General features: G+C 36.9%; 1 protein-coding gene across 8 annotated transcripts in view; it reads left to right on the top strand.

Annotated features, from left to right (window-relative positions):
• NDUFAF5 (NADH:ubiquinone oxidoreductase complex assembly factor 5) overlaps positions 1-23,581 on the top strand; it is a 32,557-nt gene that overhangs the window by 4,614 nt on the left and 4,362 nt on the right. For 4 of the 8 annotated variants that reach the window (XR_010935127.1, XR_010935126.1, XR_010935130.1 and 1 more), the window contains exons 3-8: positions 937-1,000; positions 2,263-2,310; positions 3,609-3,712; positions 6,625-6,664; positions 9,435-9,632; positions 13,571-13,631. Coding sequence is in view for 2 of the 8 variants with exons in the window: in XM_067707461.1 (XP_067563562.1) it covers positions 937-1,000; positions 2,263-2,310; positions 3,609-3,712; positions 6,625-6,664; positions 9,435-9,632; positions 13,571-13,631 (515 nt within the window). In the remaining 6 variants the exon portion in view is untranslated. Of the gene's footprint in view, positions 1-936; positions 1,001-2,262; positions 2,311-3,608; positions 3,713-6,624; positions 6,665-9,434; positions 9,716-13,570; positions 13,632-15,160; positions 15,251-23,581 lie in introns of those variants that run through there. The other 4 variants (XR_010935128.1, XR_010935129.1, XM_067707462.1 and 1 more) reach the window with 2 other exon arrangements.

The following is a 23,581-nucleotide window of genomic DNA, read 5'->3' as shown; positions in this document are numbered from 1 at the left end:
CGTGTCTTCGTGATTGCAAAGGCTATATGCTTCCCCAGGCCACACTGCCTATGTTCACAATCAAGATAGAGGGCATTAGGTAAATAAATGGTTCTCTCACCAGTGGTTCTCCAGCTGTGTACTGGTGTTCTATATTTTTGACATAGGTTTTTAACAGAAATTGAAAAGGAACTCTTGCTTCCAATAGGAAAAATGTTATTAGTGGATAAAATTTAAAAAAATTTTGTCACAAATTTTTCTTAAACCTATGACCCACAATTGGATGTGTAAACTGATTTAGTATGACATATATTTGGAGGAGACAGCATTGCATAGGGGATAATAGTTCTGGTTCAGGATTCAAACAGACTGAATTCAAGTTCTGACTGCTGGTTATTAGTTGAGTGACCTTGGATTGACTTACTTAACTCTGCATACTTAGCACACTGCTTTGAACCTGGTAAGATTTAAGTAAAAGCTATTATTTAGTTGATATTTTGTTTGATTTTTAGTTTATCATGTTTTACTTCATGGTCTTTCACATGATGATTTCTAAGTCATCAAAAATTTGAGAAGTAGGGATAAGTAGTAAGTTCCTGGTAGGTGTGCCAAATATTTTCATGTTCATTTACATTAACTTCTTTTCATTCTTTATCTGGGTATATTATCAAATTAAAATACCCTCTACTAAATCAGTTCTTCACATCCACATCATGGAGCAACCTTATGGAAGGCCATTGGTTGTGAGGTCCTGTGAGTGGCTAGGCCAGACAGACTTGCCGTGTCTGGTGTGTTCTCTGAGGGATGCACCTTGTGAGGCAAGGCAGCAAAGGCAGATGATATAACTTTTTTGAAAGCTGTGTTCACTAAAACGTTTTTACTTAAGAAAATTAGTTTTTAATAGTTATTTATGGACTATTTTTATAGACAAATATGACTTCTGTGTCTGTTTTTCAGAGATTTCCCCCTTGCTTTGGATGTCGGTTGTGGAAGAGGTTATATAGCACAACATTTGAATAAGGTATATTTATTTGATGACTTAATTTACTTTGAGAAATAAAATTGGCTAATTTTAAGGGAAGACTTTCCTAATCAATTTGTATCATATTTAGATTTTGATTATATCAGAATTTCTCATTTCTTTGTTTTTTTTGGAGTGATGGAACCAGTGGTTGTTTTGTGTCTACTCCTAAGTAGTTTATTCTTAAATTGTTTTTTCTTTTCTTTGAATCCATTTTATACGGTGTTCCTACTGATAGTTTCTTTAAGTCTACGTAAGATACATTGTACTTTATTACCACTTTGTTCAAATATTTTTAATAATTCACAATAAAAATCACATTGACATTCATTTGGAAGTTGTGAGTAAGCTAATACTTTATCTATGAAAAATATTCATTTCATCAGTTGGTTAGAAATCTTGTGTGTGATGAAATATAAGTAGCCTTTATTAATGCTTATACCATTTTATTTTTCAATTTGTAATTCAGACCAAAAACATTTATTAATTGTTTTAGCCTCTCTATGTAGCACACTGTGCTGGACACAAATTAAAGTGGGATTTCTATATCAAATCTACTTAGAAAAAAAGTACACTTGAGCCAAGTCAGGAGGAGGGGTGTGTATGAGCCTCTCCAAATACTGTTATTGATAATAGTAAATGCCATGGAAATGGTACAGTCATTAAACTGCAACAGGAGTCAAGGGAAAGGAAAATCAGTACGGTTTCATTTGATCAAAGGCTTCTGAAAGGGCACAGAATCTGACCTGGGATTTGAAAGAATCTGGATTGGTGTTTCATAGGCATTGGAAGTAAGGGCATAGCAGGAGGGAAGGTGGAGGTAGAAAGCTGTAGGGTGTGATACAGTGATGTTTAAGAAAGATTAATTTGGGGATGGTATGCAGGAGGGATCTTCTGTGGTACAAGAGTGGGGACTAGCTCTCAGCATATTATGCCATGGAAAAGTTAACACATAGCCTTAACCCAGTGGAGTAAATTAAGGATGCTGATTATTCATACCTGTGTTCTCCATTTTATTAAATATTGTTAAATATATTACATGTAGGGTTGACTGCATATATTTAATTCTATGTAACTTAATATGTGTTATTAAAAGTATTTGTGTACCATACTAATTACATGCAGAAAAATACCCTTACAAAGCTGAAAATTAATCTATAATTATCACTTTTTCCTTTACTAATTTCAACAGTTGTTTTGTTTGATTTGTTACTAGTTTTTTTTTGTTTTTGTATTATCTGATCAACTTTATTCCTTTTCAGGAAACTGTTGGAAAGTTTTTCCAAACAGACATTGCAGAAAATGCTTTGGTAGGTAGCTTTTTAATACTATAGGTTTCTGATCTCCTGGTTTGTTTTTTAGTTCTTTACTTTTTTATTTCCTTCAAAATGAAATTAGCTGTTTTTTTCCTGATTATAAATGTAACAAACATAAAGGAAAGTAAAACAGTACAGGAAGTATAATGGAGGAAGGAAAAATCACTCTTAGTCCCACCACTGGTGGGACTAAGGCAACCACTGGTGACATTGTGGTCTCCACCTTGTAGGCATATAATAGCTCCCCAACACTGTTTTATACAAACATTATTATGCTAACATGCCATATTTTTCATAGAATACCACTCTTTTATATCAATAAATGGTATATATATATATATATGTATATATATATATATATACACACACACACACACACACCCCTATTTATACAGCTATATAGTATTCCAGCATATGAATATTCCACGATTTATTTAGCTAAATTTCTTTGAAGGACAGTTGTATTTCTAGTATCTCAGTAACCAACACTGTGATGAACATCCTTATATAAAGCAATTTTGATTTATTTTCTCCCAGGGAATAAATTCCTAATAGTGGAATGTATGGATTCATTGATGTTCAGCTTTAAATTTTTAATATACATCTCCAGACTGCCGTTAGAAAGACTGAAGAACAGAATTAAAAGAAAGCACTCTTTTCTCCTTCTCTTTGGCAACACTGGGCCATTTATTTTGTCTTTGTCAATGTAATAGGCAGAAAGTAGAATTTCTGTGTTTTTATTTACATTTCTTTGTTTACTAGAGTAGCCAAATAGCTCTTGATGTCTTTTGGCTATTGTTTTTTTTCAATTTGTGAATTTTGTAAGTAATTTTTATGATGTGCCTGTACCTTAGTCCTTTATCTACTTTAACCTTGGCATGTTCTTATTCTAGGTGGTTTGTAAGAACTTGCTTTTTAGGGATATTAGTTTTTCTTCATATATTTAAAAAATATTTTCCCAGATATATTGTTTACATTGTTTATTGCTTTTTAGAAGTTTTTGATTAGTTTATCATCAAGTAGATCAGTCTTTACAATTTCTGTTTTTTGAGTCACGTTTACTTAGGCATTTTCATCTAAGAGTATAAAAGTGTTCACCCATATTTTCATCTAGCAGTTTTCTGGCTTCAATTATTCCACTGAAACTTTTAATTTTTTTAATTTTTATTTTTTAGAAGGACTAGAAACTACCAAGTAAATATAACATTGACTTAAGTTTAACAAACAATGATTGTGTTAATAATTAAGATGTTATATAAATGTGTTTTGAACGTCTGTTTTTTAACTTTTAGAAAAATGCCTTAGAAATGGAAATTCCTACTGTCAGTGTTTTAGCTGATGAAGAATTTCTTCCCTTCAGAGAAAATATATTTGATCTGGTGGTTAGCAGTTTAAGGTTGGTAATCTATTTGTGCTTTTAAAAAATATATGTTAAAAATAGATAATTTATGCTATAAAATTTTAATATTATAAGGTAAATAAAATAGATAACAGAGTAAATATCTTAATAACTTATTTTAAGTCACAAACCAGTTTTCTCTGGTAAAGAATTATGGATTATATGCTCCCTAGTGGGGATAAGTGATATAGTACCTCAACTTTTTTTCCTCCCCAACTTTCCTTAATTTGCTAAAGTTTATCTGTGTTAGAAGGGTTTTCCTCGCTGACGTAACCTAGTTACATGTTGATGGGGCAAGAGTTTGAAAGAGTATACTGGCTCCAATATTCAGATGTTAGAACACCCTTATAAACTCATTCTGGCAAATAAGGAAAAGCTCATATTTCCTTTAACTTTAATTCTTCTACACAGAGACGTAGTTCTCAAGGTTACTTTTTCCCTTTGTACTTCCTACCATGCCCCTCCACATTTATTACAAAAACATATATTATAAATGTTTGTTGAATAGATTATAATGTACAAGGCACTGAGCTCGATGCTTTGGGGAATTGAAAAATGAATTCAGACAGGAATCCTGTCCTCAAAGACCTCAACATCTAATAGAGAAAATAAAGTATTCTGTGTGGTGCCTTATTTCTCCTTATTAGTATAGTCAGATTTTTTTTCAAAGATTCAACATGCTCAGTTCAGCCCTTTTAATGGCTGTTTTTAGGGTGACCTGTCATTATGGTTTGCCCAAGACTTTACCAGTGTTAGCACTGAAAGGCCTGTGTCTCAGGAAACCCCTCAGTTCCAGGCAAACTGGGAGAGTTGGTCACCCTTGCTGTTTTCTTTAGTGAGTTTGTAATTTTTTCTCTGCTTTTTGAGGTGTGCTGAACAAACTTAGAAAAGTATTCCGATTCTATTGTGAAATGGAAAACATTACACGTACTTGGTCTAAGGGAAAGAGCCCTGGGCAGAGAGTCAGAACCTGAGTTTTAACTTTAGCTCCTGTGCTTGTTATTTGCAAGTAACTACTGTAATTCTGTCACTTTCAGTTTCCCCGTAAGTATGATAGAGTTTATAATATGACCTCAATTTTTAAAGTATCAAATAATTGATAGAAAGCATTATGAAAGATAAATGTGAGCTTAACATAGTATGGTTTGAAATGGGTCTTCGGTGCTCTCCTGGAATTCAGCCAAGAGGATGCCAGCTCTACCAGGAAAGTGTGACCATACTCTACAGAGACTGAGTCTTGTGGTTATACAACACCACACTCTGGGAGAGGATCAAATAGAGTCCAAAGACAATGCAAGACATTTCTAAAATTAAGTTTTAAGTATATAGAACTTTGAGTTTATTTATTCTTTTTTATAGTCTTAAAAAATATGGGATATTATTTATCAGAAAACTCATTGAGTTATTTTTGATGAGTAATACTGTTTGCCTTGGGAAAATTATAGGTCTGATGAAGTGGCTTCCCCACCTCACCCCGCAAAAGTAGGACTTAGAATTCTATATATATCTAGCTTAATTGTTTGATTTAATTGGTGAACTTCCTTGAATATGTCATCAGGTCCTTATTTTTACTATTTCAAATAATTTCTCAGAATAGCACTGTTTAAATGAGATGCCAGATAGGGATGATTTTTACTTTATTTTTTTCCCCAGCTTTATTGAGATATTATTTATATATAACATACGTAAGTTTAAGGTGTACCATATGATGATCAAATACATATATATATTGCAAAATGATTACCACAATAAGGTTAGTTAACAATTTTCATCCCTTCACATAATTGCAATTTTTTGTGTATGTATGTGGTGATAACATTTAAGATCTACTCTCTTAAAAACCTTCAATTATATAATACAGTGTTGTTAATTATAGTCACCGTGCTGTGTATTAGATCCCCAAATCTTGTTTATCTTAAAGCTGGGAGTTTGTATCCTTTGAACATCTCCCTGTTTCCCTCTGCCCCTGGCAGCCACCATTCTACTCTGTTTCTATGTGTTTGGCTTTTTTAGATTCTGCATATAAGTGAGAACATACAGTATTTTTCTTCCTTCGTCTTGCTTATTTCACTTAGCGTAATGCCCTCAAGGTCCATCCATGTTGACCCAAAAGCCAGGATTTCCTTCTTTTTTATGGGTGAATAATATTCCTCTGTGTGTGTGTGTGTGTGTGTGTGTGTGTGTGTGTGTGTGTCTGTGTACACACCACATCTTTTTTATCCATTCATCTCTTAATGGACACTTGGATTGTTTCCATACCTTGGCTACTGTGAATAATACTGCTATGAACATGGGAATACAGGTATCTCTTCAAGATAATGACTTTACTTCCTTCAGATAAATATCTAGATGTGGGATTGCTGGATCATATGGTAGTTCAATTTTTAATTTTTTGAGGAACCTTCATACTGTTTTCCACAGCAGCTGTTCCAGTTTATGTTCCCACCAACAATGCACAAAGGCTCTCTTTTCTCCACATCCTCACCAGCCTTTGTCATCTCTTTTTCTTAATGCACATCCTGATAGGTATAAGGTAACATCTCATTGTGGTTTTGATTTGCATTTCCCTAATTATTAGTGTTGTTGAGCATCTTTTCATATACCTGTTGGCCATTTGTATGTATGCTTTAGAAAAGCTGACTTTTACTTTATTCATTGAAGACTATTTGGAGAGATAATCATATCAGGAAAGTGATATACTGTCACATTTTCTCCTGCAACAGAAGGAAGGTAATTCCCTAGGAATATTTTTTATTTTAAAACTTGTATGAAAACAATCAATGAATTTTGATATGCAATTTCAAACATCAAAATGTACACCTTTTTTGTGGCTTATCATTATACTAGTGCTGCTCGTACTGATTAATTATACACATTAAGCCAAAACAAATGTGTGTTTTATATTTTAGTTTGCACTGGGTGAATGACCTTCCTAGAGCACTTGAACAGGTAAAAATCTTAGTGTTGATTCTAATAGCCTGTGTTATTTTGTTTATTATTAGCAATTTATAGATGTTTCTGTTTTTACACAGAAACTTATAGATGTTTTCCATTTTATATTTTTGACAATTGGAAACGGAAGCAAATAAAAAATTGATTATCTTCTGTCGGCCAGATACACTTGGTGCCCTTTGGCATATTAAGAAGTACATTAGTGACTCCCTGTTCCCTGAGAATTAAGAAATCTAATTATGGAGATGTTACTAAAGTTTTCATAAATATTTAAGACTTGTACAAAATAGTACTAATATCATAAGACATTTTCTGTGTGGCTTTCTTTTCTTCCTGCACTGCCTATAAATTTTTTGTGGGTGAGAACCTATTTGTTCCTACAGTGTTTGTATCTCCCCCATACCTTATACTTAGGCAATGCTAGTAAATGCTTCTCGGTTGATATTGATCAACAAACAGATGAAGGGTGGGTAAAAGCATCGTGTTCCAAGGAGGGAAGGAGATCACTGTGGCTTGGAGTGGCCTAGGAAAACTTTAAGAGGAAGGAATTTCTTGAACAGGGCCTCAAAGGGTAGGTCAGATTTGGAGTGGGAATACGCTCCAGGAAGGCAGAATCCCGGGATAGATGGGAGGTGTAAGAGACTCAGGAGCCTGAAAGGACAAAGAGGAAGCCTGTTAGAGAATTAGTATAGTGCCAGGTGTAGATGAGGAATTTTGGGACCAGATTTAGGCAGACTCAGGTGACAGATTAAGGAATTAGGAGTTTTTTCTTAAGGCAATTCAGAGCCACTGGAGAATTTTGAAGAGGAAAGTAACATGATTAAAAAGCTGGTAGGCAGGATAATAACTACCATAGCTTAAGCATATACTGTTTGCCAATCACTGTGCTCTGTTTTATATATGTGTTAAATAACTCTGCAGGATAGCTTCATTTTGCTGATTAGAAAACTGATGCTGGAGTTTGGTTACATGGAAGAGAGACTGTTTCAGTGGCCCAGGCATGAGATACACTAAACCTATGTGGCAATGGTAGGAGTTAAAAAGAAGAGAAAGGTATTTAGGACTCTGCAAAGTAAGAGTCAACAGTTTGGTGGCTGGTTAGAGCTGAAGATCAAAAAGAGTCAGGAGTCAAAGCTTGCCTTAAAGTTTTGAGTCTGGATGACTGGAGAATAATTAGTAAAAGTAGGGGAAAGAATGGTAGTGATCAGATAAAGGGAATAGAAAATGGTAATTAACAGAAATATGGCATTTGGAAAAGGGAGTTGGTTTGAGAAAAAGTGTTGTGTGTGTGTTGGATGTACTGGGGAAGGGGAGGGAGTAAGTTTATCAAGAGACAGATATTCATGGCGCACAGGCAGCTAAAGACAAATTTAGAGTTCTGGGAAGCTCAAGGTAGAGATTGGAAAGTGATCCTTGTGAAATCCATGGGAACTGATAAGCCCTCTGTGGTAGAGAGAAGTTGAAGAGAGCTGAGGACTAAATTCTAGGTACGTTATATTAGAGTTTGGTGGCAAGAGAAAGAAGTAACACTAAAGGGGCAGAAGAAAAAAACCAAAAGATTTTACAGTTGGTTTGCTTATATACTGTTTTGTAATTGCTTCATAATGTATTAAATGTAAATCCAAGATGCATACTTGAATTAGAAGAGCCTACTAAAAAAAAAAAAAAAAAAGAAGAGCCTACTGTGATTTGGGTTCTGATGTACTTCAGAATCCACCCTGTCCTGTAATGTTCCTCGTTGTTGAGAATAGTCAGAGTCAAAACTAGTTAAAGATTGTAGTTCTAAGAGTCATTGAGTAAACATTTATGATCTGGAATTCATTCTGGCTGCTATTTTGCTCAAGTTATAAATTAAAACTGGTTTTTGTTTTAAAGCTGAAAAATAAGTTGGTTACTTCTTAATTCTGTATGTTACTAGATTAATATGTTAATATTTTAACTAAAATGTTACTAGATTAATGTTGTGAATCATAATGGTTTCTCTGTAAATCAATTTTTTCTGCATAATAAGCCACCTCAGCTTTTTGTTTTAAAAATAATTAGCTCACAATTTTGTGAATTAGGGATTTGAGCTGGACTTAGGAAATTCTTCTGGGTCTGGCTTGGCTCACCCATGTGTCTGATATGCCAATGGATTGTCTTGGAGCTGTCGGATGGCTTCAGCTGGGACGCCTGGCTGATCTCTCATCCTTCACCAGGCCAGCTCAGGCTTGTTCACAACGTGGTGGCCAGACGGGGCTCCTAGAGAGCAGGTGGAAGCAGCAAGGCCATTGAGACCTCGGCTTGACACTGACACACTGTCAACTTGCTCTGCATTCTTTTGGTCAGTGCAAGTCACAAGGCTAGCCCAGATTCCAGGAGGGGGAAGTAGCCTCCATCCCTTAATGGGAGTTGTTGTTGAGCAGCGTTTCAGAGGGCACGGATACAGGGAGGATGGTGATTTTTGTACTCTACCACACTTTAAAATTTTTTTCTTTCAATATTTTACTGATTATAAGAGTCAGTTTTGTCTATTATAAAAAATTAAAAACATATAAAATATTTTATAGATATTAACACTATCAGTAAATGTCTATCTTCACAACAATATTATACTGCAATGCCTTTCTGATAGTTGGTTGTCTAAGTGTTATTTAATAAATTATCTCGTTATTAATTTGACAAAATAAGAATGGTAATCATAAAATATTGATCTAGATACCATATATCCTTTTAACATTTTTATATGTAAAATTTTGAATAGTTTTGTTGTTTATATTTATTTCAGATTCATTGTGTTTTAAAACCAGATGGAGTGTTTATTGGTGCATTGTTTGGAGGTGACACTCTCTATGAACTCCGGTGTTCATTACAGTTAGCGGAAACAGAAAGGGAAGGAGGATTTTCTCCACACGTCTCTCCTTTCACTGCTGTCAATGACCTAGGACATCTGCTCGGGAGAGCCGGCTTTAATACGCTGACTGTGGTAACTATCAAGAGAATTGAGTAACCCATTAATTACACAGTTCAGAAATAATCACTCTCTCTTTTCATCTTGATTGACACAAGGTAGGAATGTAAAACTTCTATTATCCATTACCTGAATAAGTAACTCAAACAAAGAATGTACCTCAGTTAACAAGGAGGCTATTTTCTAAGACACGCTACTCCATCACAGTCTTCAAATCCAGAGTTAGGTGTAACATGAGAGTTAGAGCATCCCAGAGGAGGAGGGAAGCGGGTGTACGGGAGCATTCACAGCATTGCCTCTACCACCAGCCCTCAAGTGAAGTGGTGCCGTGTGAGGCAGAAATGAGAGAGCGTGCATTCACGAGGCCCTGGGTTAGATCCAGGTAGAGAAGGGAGGACAGGGGGCTGTACACCATCAGGACTGGAGAGATCTGGGAAGAGGACCCGAGACCATCAGCGATGAAGAAACATGGAGTCACCATGGTGCAGTGATGGTGCAGGGTGCTGGTGTCTGACAGTATAATTTGGATCCTTACCTTGCCCCTTTACTAGCTAGGGGAATTTGGGGGGTTTACTTCACCTCTCTGAGCATTCATTTTTTAAAAAAAAAGCAAATGTTACTCACCACAGGTGGCCGTTAGGATTAAATAATTTAAAGGGTGTAAAGTACCTGGACCTTCACAATAAATGCTCAATAAGTCCTAGTTCCTGCCTTCCTCTCTCCTCCTCTTTCTATTCCTAACACTTTCCAGGCCAAGGCTTCCCGCAGGGACGCATCCAGACAGGGATTCCCCCTTCAAACCTCCTTCAGCAACAAAGTCATTCTAAAAGATGTCATTACTGCCTTCCAGAGAATGGACTTGCCATGATTTTCCAAACCCCTCAGGCCTAAAAACATCTCTAAACCTGATTAGAAGAGATAGGAATTTTTTTAATGAAGAAAGCTTCTCATTGCATAATTAGAGACTGTAAACTTAAAGTAACTTTTTAAGGAGATGTAGTGTGAGTGTGTTTCATAAAATCAACCTACCGAAAATGGCTTGTCATATCCTTCCGTGCTTTGATAGAAAGCAAGGAGCGTAGACCAGCAGGGCCTCTGATGTTGGGAAGGGGTTTCCCTTCTAGGGAAGGGAAGAGACAGAGACTGGGAACTGACGACAACCCTCACGGAGTGATGTTGAAGAACTCGTGCCCAGTCAAACAGGTTAGTCAGCAGTATTAAGGGACTCAAAATTCATTGCCCATTAGGAAAAAGATGAGACTTCTACTGAGTCATCGAAAGAAAGTTAAATTATGTTAACCACTTGCAGTTTTCTATGTTTGTAAAGTGAGTTGTGTGTTCTAGAAAGATTTCTACTAAAAATGTTTAACCTGACATTATAACATTTCATAGCCTACATTTCTGTTAATTGGGAATTCAAATAATTCAGAATACCTTCCATATACTTCTCCAAAATTGAGCAGAATGACTCAAACATTAATATAATGCAAAAATATTGCTGTATAATCTTCTCTATAGTTTATAAAATTAGTTGCTAATTTAATATATAAAATCTATAGAAATTTGTTCCTTGAGACATATACATTGTCTCTAAAGTGCTGTATTAACATTGCATCCTAATTCATTTTCTAAAACTCCCATGCAAGAAAGCTTTTAGATAATCAATTATACAGGTTTATGTTTCATACATTAGATATGTTACTTTTATACTGCAATGGATTTTTATTTGTAAAGTGAAATCAAGTTAAATTAATATCATGTAATTATATTTACATTTATATGACCCTCTTAGTGAATTATTTTTAGAGTTAGTTGGCATTCTTAATGAAGCTCATTTCCTTTTAGAATGGTTTCCAGGCTAGTATATTAGAAGAAAACTGCAAATATGGTCCCCCATCTTAATTTGAATAAGACCTTTGACAAGGCTATTGTAGTACTCTTGATTGAGAAGGAGATGGTGCTTTTAGTTGCTTTCGTTGAATTGTTTTCAAAGGATATTGTTTAATGGTTAGGCATTAGCTGGGAGGAAATTTATTTTTAATCTTAGAATCTCTTTTTAAAAATAATTTCCCCATGTAGAAAAATATATACAAGGGACTATCCAGAGATGATCTTATTAAAAAGTGCACATACAACCTGATCCATGCATATGTTTTTTAAAAAAATGAAAAAAAACACAAACAAACCATGTATAGAGAGAATAAGAGAGTGGGTCCAAAATGAACAGAAGTCTCCTCCTGCCTTCTGACACCCCGTTCCTTTCCACAAGGATGACTTTGGTTAACTGTCTTATATATCCTTTCAGAACACTTTTTCCTCACAGACTGGAGTACAGTTATATCACTTAAATGTACACATGCAACAATATATACTCTTTTGCTTTTTTCTATATGCACTCTTTTTTTTCCCCCAGACAATAACATATCTTGGAGATCCTCCCGTACAAACATACATCTACCACATTCTTTTTTGACAGCTATATAGTATTTCATTGAATAGATATACTTTATTTAACCTGCTGTCTGTAAATGGACATTTAAATTGTTTCCAGTTTGTTGTTTGTTTTTTTTATACTCTTTCAAAAAATGCTGCAGTGAATTTTCTTTTACATAATCGGTCAGATCAATTTCTAGCAATGGTATTGCCTAGTCAAAGAATATGCATTTCAAATTTTGACAGTAAAATTACTGTCCATAAGGTAGCATTAATTGACATGCCTCATCAACAGTCTATGTTAATCCGCTGCTTATACTTTTGTTTTGTATCTCTAATGTTAAAATAGTAATTGGTCATTTTGTTTTGCATTTCTTTAGGAATTAGAATGGATGTTTTTGATAAGTGTTCCTTAGGGTTTTGTATTTGATTCTGTGCAACATTAAAGTCCAAAATTGGGAGGTGTAGTTAACATATTAGATAAAGCTACAGAATACAAAAAGATCTAGATACTTCAAAAGTGGTTAGTGCCAATAGGATGAAGTTTGAGATATGTGCAGCATTTTGATAGCAAACTTGAAAAAAAAGTGTCCTATATTCAGGGCTAGTTTCCAGTGTAGGCAAACTCCTACATCTGAGTGGTTAACACAGGAGTTTTTCACATCACAGCCATGCTGGTTGGGCAGCTCCTCTCCATCCTGTAGTTGTGCCATCTCGGCCTTGTATCCTTTAAGGTCACTGCAGCAGAGACGGCCTGGAAAAGGCTCACTAGCTCTTTATTACCTTGCCTCCACCTCACTTTTCTTTTGCCAGGAGAAATGTCTGGGGTTGTGAAGTGTCAAGGAGTACCTGGATGTTTGGGGAGCATCAGTGGTCTCTGCCACTGTACCAACAGTGAACTCCTGTATCAAACTTCAAAAAGAGTGGGGTATCATTGCTCAGCAGTTCACTTGAGAAATAAACTGTATGTGCCAGCCATGTGCCCTTTCCTAAACTAGTCTGTGTAGTATTGCTGCATCACTGGGAGTAGAATGAAAGCATCTTGGGAGATGACCGTTTTTGGCTTTATTCTGCGTGTCACATTTTGAGAGAGAGTGAGATTGATATTGACTATGTAGAGAAAAATGAAGTCAGCACATGTAAGGATCTATAAATTTTGTCTAAAAGCCTAACCCCTCCCCCTAAAAAAATTATAGTGTCCTGGAAGAGTTTTCAAAGACTTGAAGAAAAGGGTAATTGTTTGCAGAGTACAGAATAGACTTTATTCTGTGTTAATCCCAAGGAGAGAATTAGAACCAGTTGATGGAGTTATAGAAAGATTACTGTTAGAATGGCAAGCATTTATTCTGCAATTTGAAATCTTTGTAAATCAAGTGTAAGCCAGATGACGTCTGTGAAGAATACTGTAAAGAAGATTCCTGCTTACCGTGAGAGATTGGTCTGGGCAATCTCTACAACCTCTTTTCTAATCTGGATTTTTGGTAATGAATGCCAAAGGATTTGTCTTTCTTTTTGAATAGGACACTGATGAAATTCAAGTTAACTATCCTGGAATGTTTGAATTGATGGAAGATTTACAAGGTAAGACACTTTAAAGAATTTTTAGACTCCGTATGAGAGTCGTATTTTGAGGGCTGGCTATGGCAAGCACTGGGGCCAAGCACTAGAGATACACTGGGTGAGGAGAAAGCGGACTGTCTTCATGGAGTTTATTCTGTAAAATGGGTGAGGCCGACATGAGGCAGCTGCCACAAAGATAAACGTTAAACTAGAATTGTGGTAAGTGCTGTGAAGTAGAGGAACTTAGAGCTGTGACTGCCTGTGAAAGGCTGGCAGGACTTTCTTTTTTTTTTATTAACATCTTTATTGGAGTATAATTGCTTTACAGTGTTGTGTTAGTTTCTGCTGTATAACAAAGTGAATCAGCTATACATATACAAATATGCCCATATCTCCTCCCTCTTGCGTCTCCCTCCCACCCTCCCTTTCCCATCCCTCTAGGTGGTCACAAAGCACCGAGCTCATCTCCCTGTGTTATGCAGCTGCTTTCCACCAGCCATCCATTCTACAATTGGTTGTGTATATATATGTCCATGACACTCTCTCATCTCGTCCCAGCCCACCCCTCCCCCTTCCTGTGTCCTCAAGCCCACTCTCTACGTCTGCGTCTTTATTCCTGTCCTGGCAGGACTTTCTTGAAGGAGCATATGAGGGTGGTAGAACACCTCAGTGACTTTCTCCAGCAACACTTGGCAGCTCAGATCCAGGCACAGGTAGAAAGAAAGCAGGTAGTTGGGTTAGTGTAGGATTGCGGGTTGCCAGGGGGTTAGGTGGGATAGGTCCTGGTGTGGGAGAGTCAACAAAGTCCTGTCTGAGGAAGTGATGGTTGTGCCCTAAAAAATGAAGCGGGGTCACTAGGCAAAGCAGGGAGGAATTGAGTCCCAGCCACGGAGAACAGCATGTGCAAAGGCCCTGTTGCAAGAAAGAACGTGGCAAGAACTGAAAGAAGGGCATTTTGGCCAGAATACAGGGAGTAAAAAGAAAAGTTGACTGATTAAATTGGTAGGTAAATGGCCTTGTAACCTTTGTTAAGATTGTTTGTCTTTATCTTAAAAGGCCCCTTGAGGTATTTTAATGGGGGGAGGGGTCATGATGTCAGATTTGTATTTTTTTTTAAATGGATTGGCAGATAAACTAGTAGGAGACTTAACAGCTGGAAAGCTTACTGAGAAATGGTGGTGGTTTGGACTAAGGTGGTGGCAGTGGAGATGGAGAGAAGTGAATGGATTCTGGACATGTTTACGAGATAATTGTGACAGTTCTTGCTGATGGATTACACATGGGCCAATGAAGGAGAGAGACATTTCAAACATAGCACTGAGTTTCTGGCTCTCCTATCCAGATAGATGGTGCCCTTCATTGATAGAGAAACAGTAGAAGATAACCAAGTATGGGCAGGGACAGCTCTTGAGTTCACACTTGGGCATGTTGGATTGGAAACGCTTTTGAAATAGCTGAAACAAGACGTCAGGTAGGCAGTTGAGTGTGTGGCTGTGTAGCTCAGAGGAGGCTACTGGCCCAGGTAAACATTGTGAGTCATTTGTGAATAGGTGGTGTTGGAAGCAGTAGAGAGGTCATGGCCTGGGAGAAGCTTTGAGGAGCAGCAAGGACACAAACCCAACCTCCCAACCCCGAAAGAGGTGAGGCTGCCGACTGTTGCACTGTTGCACTGTTGCACTTGCTTCTGTAATAACCCTCTGGTAACTACTTTACCCCTGTCCTACAAGTCAAATATTATGCCCAAAGAGAACACTTGCCTGTTAGTGGTGGAACTGGGTGCTAAACTCTTGCCTTCTTGACCCCTGTTCTGGCACTCTCATGACTGACTCTCCTGCTTCTCGTAGCTGCCCATTTGTAACAAAGTCCATTTTACCTATCATTCAGCCTCCTCTGAGTACGGTGCTTCTGTCAGCTTTATAAGGGGAAAGATATGTAGTCAAAAACTTACTCTTGTAGTCACACTTTTTTTTTTAATTGGAGTATAGTTGGTTTACAATGTTGTGTTAGTTTCAGGTATACAGCAAAATGAATCAGTTATACATATATCCACTCTTTTTTTAGATTCTTTTCACAAATAGGCCATTACAGAGTATTGAGTAGAGTTCCCTGTGGTATACAGTAGGTCCTTATTATTTTATATATTGTAGTGTGTATATGTCAACCACAATCTCCCAATTTATCCTTCCCCCACCCTTACCCCGTGGTAACCATAAGTTTGTTTTCTACATCTGTAACTCTATTTCTGTTTTGTAGATAAGTTCATTTGTACCCTTTTTTTAGATTCCACATATAAGCCATATTATATTATATTTGTCTTTCTCTGTCTTACTTCACTCAGTATGACAATCACTAGGGCCATCCATGTTGCTGCAAATGGCATTATTTCGTTCTTTTTTATGACTGAGTAGTATTCCATTGTATATATATATCACATCATCTTTATCCGTTCCTCTGTTGATGCACATTTAGGTTGCTTCCATGTCCTAACTATTGGAAATAGTGCAGCAGTGAACACTGGGGTGCATGTATCTTTTCGAATTATGGTTTTCTCCAGATATATGCCCAGGAGTGGGATTGCTGGATCATATGGTAGCTCTATTTTTAGTTTTTTAAGGAACCTCCCTACTGCTCTCCATAGTGGTTTTACCAACTTACATTTCCCACCAACAGTGTAGTAGTGTTCCCTTTTCTCCACACCCTCTCCAGCATTTATTGTTTGTAGATTTTTTGATGATGGCCATTCTGACCCGTGTGAGATGATACCTCATTGTAGTTTTTGTTTGCATTTCTCTAATAATTAGTGATGTTAAACATATTTTCATGTGCCTTTTTAAAAAATAAATATATTTATTTATTTTGGCTGCATTGGGGTTCTTTTAACATTTTTATTGGAGTATAATTGCTTTACAATTGTGTGTTAGTTTCTGCTTTATAACAAAGTGAATCAGTTATACGTATACATATATCCCCATATCTCTTCCCTCTTGCGTCTTCCTCCCTCCCACCCTCCCTATCCCACCCTTCTAGCTGGTCACAAAGCACTGAGCTGATCTCCCTGTGCTATGTGACTGCTTCCCACTAGCTATCTATTTTACATTTGGTAGTGTATATATGTCCATATATACACTACCACTCTCTCACTTTGTCCCAGCTTACCCTTCCCCCTCCCCGTGTCCTCAAGTCCATTCTCTAGTAGGTCTGCGTCTTTATTCCTGTCTTGCCCCCAGGTTCTTCATGACCTTTTTTTTTTTTTAGATTCCATATATATGTGTTAGCATACGGTATTTAACCATCTGTATGTCTTCTTTGGGGAAATATCTGTTTAGATCTTCTGCCCATTTATTTTAAAATTAATTAATTAATTTATTTTTGGTTGCATTGGGTCTTTGTTGCTGTGTTTGGGCTTTCTCTAGTTGTGGCGAGCGGGGGCTACTCTTCGTTGCATTGCACGGGCTTCTCATTGCAGTGGCTTCTCTTGTTGTGGAGCATGGGCTTTAGGCGCATGGGCTTCAGTAGTTGTGGCACACAGGCTCAGTAGTTGTGGCGCCCAGGCTTAGTTGCTCCGTAGCATGTGGGATCTTCCTGGACGAGGGCTCGAACACGTGTTCCCTGCACTGGCGGGCAGGTTCTCAACCACTGCGCCAGCAGGGAAGCCCTTCTGCCCATTTTTTGATTGTGTCGTTTGTTTTTTCTGATATTGAGTTGCATGAACTGTTTATATATTTTTTAGATTAATCCCTTGTCAGCTGCTTTGTTTCCAAATATTTTCTCCCATTCTGAGGGCTGTCTTTTCGTTTTGTTTATGGTTTCCTTCACTGTGCAAAAGATTTTAAGTCACTCTTCACTCATTCTAGTTTAATCAGGGATTGGCAGCCTTAACATGCATGCCCAAGGTGACGGGGGACCAATAATAAATCACACAGCCCCTCCTGAGGTGCACTTGGCTCCTCCTACTGTAATCACAGAGACCCTTCATCCGAAGGCTTGAGAGGTGGTGATAGGCTGACGATTTATCATTCAGACTCTACTGACAAAAATATTTTTCAAATACAGCATTTAGTTTTGTTCTGCTATGTAATAAATGCTGTGTTCATGATTCATTTCAAGAAGGAAAAGAGAAAGAGACTAGAAATTAGACCTATCAGCTGGAAAAAGTTACCACCCATTGATTTAAAAATACAGAACTTATTCTGTTCTAAGTGCAATTCTGTGAGGTTTTCTAATATCCTAATTTTACAGATGAGCAAATTGAAACATTGAGAAGTTGAGTGTCTTGTCCATGGTCACACTTAATCTGGAATTAAGTGATTAAATCCTATACTGCATACTTGATCTCTGCATTTTTTTCCACTGAAATTACATAGATGTTGAGTAAAATGCACTAATCTTAACTGTACAGCTGCTCGTATTTTTAAGTACTATATAAACCACAGACTAGAACATTTCCAGCCCCTAGAAGGTTGCTTCATGCCCCTTTCCAGTTGATAACTCCCCTTCCCTTAAGGGTTTTAATCGTTCATGTATTTTAAGGAACTGTTGTCTAATATTTACCTTTAAGAGGCTTTGCCAGTGCTTCTCTTATTTTTACTGTAAAGCCTTTTACACAAACCATGTGCTTTAGTCTTTAATGTCTCTTATTCTTTTTTCTTTTTTAACAACTTTATTTGAGTATAGTTGCTTTACACTGGTGTGTTAGTTTCTGCTTTATAACAAAGTGAATCACCTATACATATACGTATATCCCCATATCTCCTCCCTCTTGCGTCTCCCTCCCACCCTCCCTTTCCCATCCCTCTAGGTGGTCACAGAGCACTGAGCTGATCTCCCTGTGCTATGCGGCTGCTTCCCACTAGCTATCTATTTTACATTTGGGAGAGTATGTATGTCCATGCCACTCTCTCACTTTGTCCCAGATTACCCTTCCCCCTCCCCGTATCCTCAAGTCCATTCTCTAGTAGGTCTGCATCTTTATTCCCGTCTGGCCCCTAGGTTCTTCTGACGATTTTCTTTTTTTCTTTTTTTTTTAGATTCCATATATATGTGTTAGCATACGGTATTTGTTTTTCTCTTTCTGAATAACTTCACTCTGTATGACAGTCTCTAGGTCCATCCACCTCACTACAAATAACTCAGTTTTGTTCCCTTTTTTGGCTGAGTAATATTCCATTGTATATATGTGCCACATCTTTATCCATTCATCTGTTGATGGACACTTAGGTTGCTTCCATGTCCTGGCTATTGTAAATAGAGCTGCAGTGAACATTTTGGTACATGACTCTTTTTAAATTATGGTTTTCTCAGGGTATATGCCCAGGAGTGGGATTGTGGGTCATATGGTAGTTCTATTTTTAGTTTTTTAAGGAACCTCCATACTGTTCTCCATAGTGGCTATATCAATTTACATTCCCACCAATAGTACAAGAGGTTTCCCTTTTCTCCACACCCTCTCCAGCATTTATTGTTTCTAGATTTTTTGATGATGGCCATTCTGACCGGTGTGAGATGATATCTCATTGTCGTTTTGATTTGCATTTTTCTAATGATTAGTGATGTTGAGCATTCTTTCATGTGTTTTTGGCAATCTATATCTTCTTTGGAGAAATGTCTATTTAGGTCTTCTGCCCATTTTTGGATTGGGTTGTTTGTTTTTTTGATATTGAGCTGCATGAGTTGCTTGTATGTTTTGGAGATTAATCCTTTGTCAGTTGCTTCATTTGCAAATATTTTCTCCCATTCTGAGGGCTGTCTTTTCGTCTTGTTTATGGTTTCCTTTGCTGTGCAAAACCTTTTAGGTTCCATTAGGTCCCATTTGTTTATTTTTATTGCCATTTCTCTAGGAGGTGGGTCAAAAAGGATCTTGCTGTGATTTATGTCATAGAGTGTTCTGCCTATGTTTTCCTCTAAGAGTCTGATAGTGTCTGGCCTTACATTTAAGTCCTTAATCCATTTTGAGTTAATTTTTGTGTATGGTGTTAGGGAGTGTTCTAATTTCATACTTTTACATGTAGCTGTCCATTTTTCCCAGCACCACTTATTGAACAGGCTGTCTTTTCTCCATTGTATATTCTTGCCTCCTTTATCAAAAATAAGGTGACCATACGTGCATGGGTTTATCTCTGGGCTTCCTATCCTGTACCGTTGATCTATATTTCTGTTTTTGTGCCAATACCATACTGTCTTGATTACTGTAGCTTTGTAGTATAGTCTGAAATCCAGGAGGCTGATTCCTCCAGCTCCATTTTTCTTTCTCAAGATTGCTTTGGCTCTTCGTGGTCTTTTGTGTTTCCTTACAAATCGTGAAATTTTTTGTTCTCGTTCTGTGAGAAATGCCATTGGTATTTTGATAGGGATTGCATTGCCTCTGTAGATTGCTTTGGGTAGTAGAGTCATTTTCACAGTGTTGATTCTTCCAATCCAGGAACAGGGTATATCTCTACATTTGTTTGTATCATCTTTAATTTCTTTCATCACTGTCTTATAATTTTCTGCATACAGGTCTTTTGTCTCCTTAGGTAGGTTTATTCCTATATAGTTCATTCTTTTTGTTGAAATGGTAAATGGGAGTGTTTTCTTAATTTCACTTTCAGATTTTTCATCATCCATGTATAAGAATGCAAGGGATTTCTGTGCATTAATTTTGTATCTTGCTACTTTACCAAATTCATTGATTAGCTCTAGTAGTTTTCTGTAGCATCTTTGGGATTCTCTATGTAGAGTATCATATCATCTGCAGAGAGTAACAGCTTTACTTCTTCTTTTCCAATTTGGGTTCCTTTTATTTCTTTTTCTTCTCTGATTGCTGTGGCTAAAACTTCCAAAACTATGTTGAATAAGAGTGGTGACAGTGGGCAACCTTGTTTTGTTATTGATCTTAGTGGAAATACTTTCAGTTTTTCACCATTGAGGATGATGTTGGCTGTGGGTTTGTCATCTATGGCCTTTATTATGTTGAAGAAAGTTCACTCTATGCCTACTTTCTGGAGGGTTTTTATCATAAATGGGTATTGAATTTTGTCAAAAGCTTTCTCTGCATCTATTGAGATGATCATATGGTTTTTATTCTTCAATTTGTTAATATGGTGTATCACGTTGATTGATTTGCGTATATTGAAGAATCCTTGCATTCCTGGGATAAACCCCACTTGATCATAGTGTATGATCCTTTTAATGTGCTGTTGGATTCTGTTTGCTAGTATTTTGTTGAGGATTTTTGCATCTGTGTTCATCAGTGATATTGGCCTGTAGTTTTCTTTCTTTGTGACATCTGTGTCTGGTTTTGGTTTCAGGGTGATGGTGGCCTCGTAGAATGAGTTTGGGAGTGTTCCTCCCTCTGCTATATTTTGGAAGAGTTTGAGAAGGATAGGTGTTAGCTCTTCTCTAAATGTTTGATAGAATTTGCCTGTGAAGCCATCTGGTCCTGGGCTCTTGTTTGTTGGAAGATTTTTAATCACAGTTTCAATTTCAGTGCTTGTGAGCGGTCTGTTCATATTTTTTATTTCTTCCTGGTTCAGTCTGGGAAGGTTGTGCATTTCTAAGAATTTGTCTGTTTCTTCCAGGTTGTCCATGTTATTGGCATATAGTTGCTTGTAGTAATCTCTCATGATCCTTTGTATTTCTGCAGAGTCAGTTGTTACTTCTTTTTCATTTCTAATTCTGTTGATTTGAGTCTTCTCCCTTTTTTCTTGATAAGTTTGGCTAATGGTTTATCAATTTTGTTTATCTTCTCAAAGAACCAGCTTTTACTTTTATTGATCTTTGCTATCATTTCCTTCATTTCTTTTTCATTTATTTCTGATCTGATCTATATGATTTCTTTCCTTCTGCTAACTTTGGGGTTTTTTGGTTCTTCTTTCTCTAATTGCTTTAGGTGTAAGGTTAGGTTGTTTATTTGAGATGTTTCTTAAGATAGGCTTGTATAGCTATAAACTTACCACTTAGAACTGCTTTTGCTGCATCCGATAGGTTTTGGGTCATCGTGTTTTCATTGTCATTTGTTTCTAGCTAATTTTTGATTTCCTCTGATTTCTTCAGTGATCTCTTGGTTATTTAGTTGTGTATTGTTTAACCTCCACGTGTCTGTATTTTTAACATATTTTTTCCTGTAATTGATATCTAGTCTCATAGCGTTGTGGTTGGAAAAGTTACTTGATACGATTTCAATTTTCTTAAATTTACCAAGGCTTGATTTGTAGCCCAAGATATGGTCTATCCTGGAGAATGTTCCATGAGCACTTGAGAAGAAAGTGTGTTCTGTTGTTTTGGGATGGAATGTCCTATTAATATCAATTAAGTCCATCTTGTTTAATGTATCAGCTAAAGCTTGTGTTTCCTTATTTATTTTCATTTTGGATGATCTGTCCATTGGTGAAAGTGGGGTGTTAAAGTGCCCTACTATGATTGTGTTACTGTCTGTTTCCCCTTTTATTGCTGTTAGCATTGGCCTTAATTATTGAGGTGCTCCTGTGTTGGGTGCATAAATACTTAAAATTGTTATATCTTCTTCTTGGATTGATCCCTTGATTATTATGTAGTGTCCTTCTTTGTCTGTTGTAGTAGTCTTTACTTTAAAATCTATTTTGTCTGATATGAGAACTGCTACTCCAGCTTTCTTTTGATTTCCATTTGCATTCAATATCTTTTTCTATCCCCTCACTTTCAATCTGTATGTTTCCCTAGTTCTGAGGTGGGTCTCTTGTAGACAGCATATATACAGGTCTTGTTTTTGTATCCACTCAGCCAGTCTATGTCTTTTGGTTGGAGCATTTAATCCATTTACACTTACGGTAATTATCGACATGTATGTTCCTATTACCATTTTCTTAATTGTTTTGGGTTTCATATTGTAGGTCTTTTCCTTCTCTTGTGTTTCCTGCCTAGAGGAGTTCCTTTAGCATTTGTTGTAAAGCTGGTTTGGTGGTGCTGAATTCTCTTAGCTTTTGCTTGTCTGCAAAGGTTTTAATTTCTCTGTTGAATCTGAATGAGATCCTTGCTGGGTAGAGTAATCTTGGTTGTAGGTTTTTCCCTTTCATCACTTTAAGTATGTCCTGCCACTCCCTTCTGGCTTGCAGAGTTTCTGCTGAAAGATCTGCTGTTAACCTTATGGGGATTCCCTTCTATGTTATTTGTTGCTTTTCCCTTGCTGCTTTTAATATTTTTGCTTTGTATTTAATTTTTGATAGTTTGATTCTTATGTGTCTTGGCATGCTTCTCCTGGATTTATCCTGTATGGGACTCTCTGTGCTTCCTGGACTTGATTGACTATTTCCTTTCCCATATTAGGGAAGATTTCAACTATAATCTCTTCAAATATTTTCTCAGTCCCTTTCTTTTTCTCTTTTTCTTCTGGGACCCCTATAATTCAAATGTTGGTGTGTTTAATGTTTTCCCAGAGGTCTCTGAGACTGTCCTCAATTCTTTTCATTCTTTTTTCTTTATTCTGCTCTGCAGTAGTTATTTCCATTTTTTATCTTCCAGGTCACTTATCTGTTCTTGTGCCTCAGTTATTCTGCTATTGATTCCTTCTAGAGAATTTTAAATTTCATTTATTGTGTTGTTCATCATTGTTTGCTTGCTCTTTAGTTCTTCTAGTTCCTTGTTAAACGTTTCTTGTATTTTTTCCATTCTTTTTCCAAGATTTTGAATCATCTTTACTATCATTGCTTTGAATTCTTTTTCAGGTAGACTGCCTATTTCCTCTTCATTTGTTTGGTCTGATGGGTTTTTACCTTCCTCTTTCATCTGCTGTGTATTTCTCTGTCTTCTCATTTTGCTTAACTTACTGTGTTTGGGGTCTCCTTTTCACAGGCTGCAGCTTCGTAGTTCCCATTGTTTTTGTGTCTGCCCCAAGTGTCTGAGGTTGGTTCAGTGGGTTGTGTAGGCTTCCTGGTGGAGGGGACTGGTGCCTGTGTTCTGGTGGATGAGGATGGATCTTGTCTTTCTGGTGGGCAGGACTGTGTCCAGTGGTGTGTTTT

The sequence above is a fragment of the Pseudorca crassidens genome, chromosome 15, assembly GCF_039906515.1.
Source record: "Pseudorca crassidens isolate mPseCra1 chromosome 15, mPseCra1.hap1, whole genome shotgun sequence".
Lineage (NCBI taxonomy): Eukaryota > Metazoa > Chordata > Mammalia > Artiodactyla > Delphinidae > Pseudorca > Pseudorca crassidens.
Note: the sequence above shows the minus strand (reverse complement) of the source record. Positions and strands in the feature narration are given on the sequence as shown.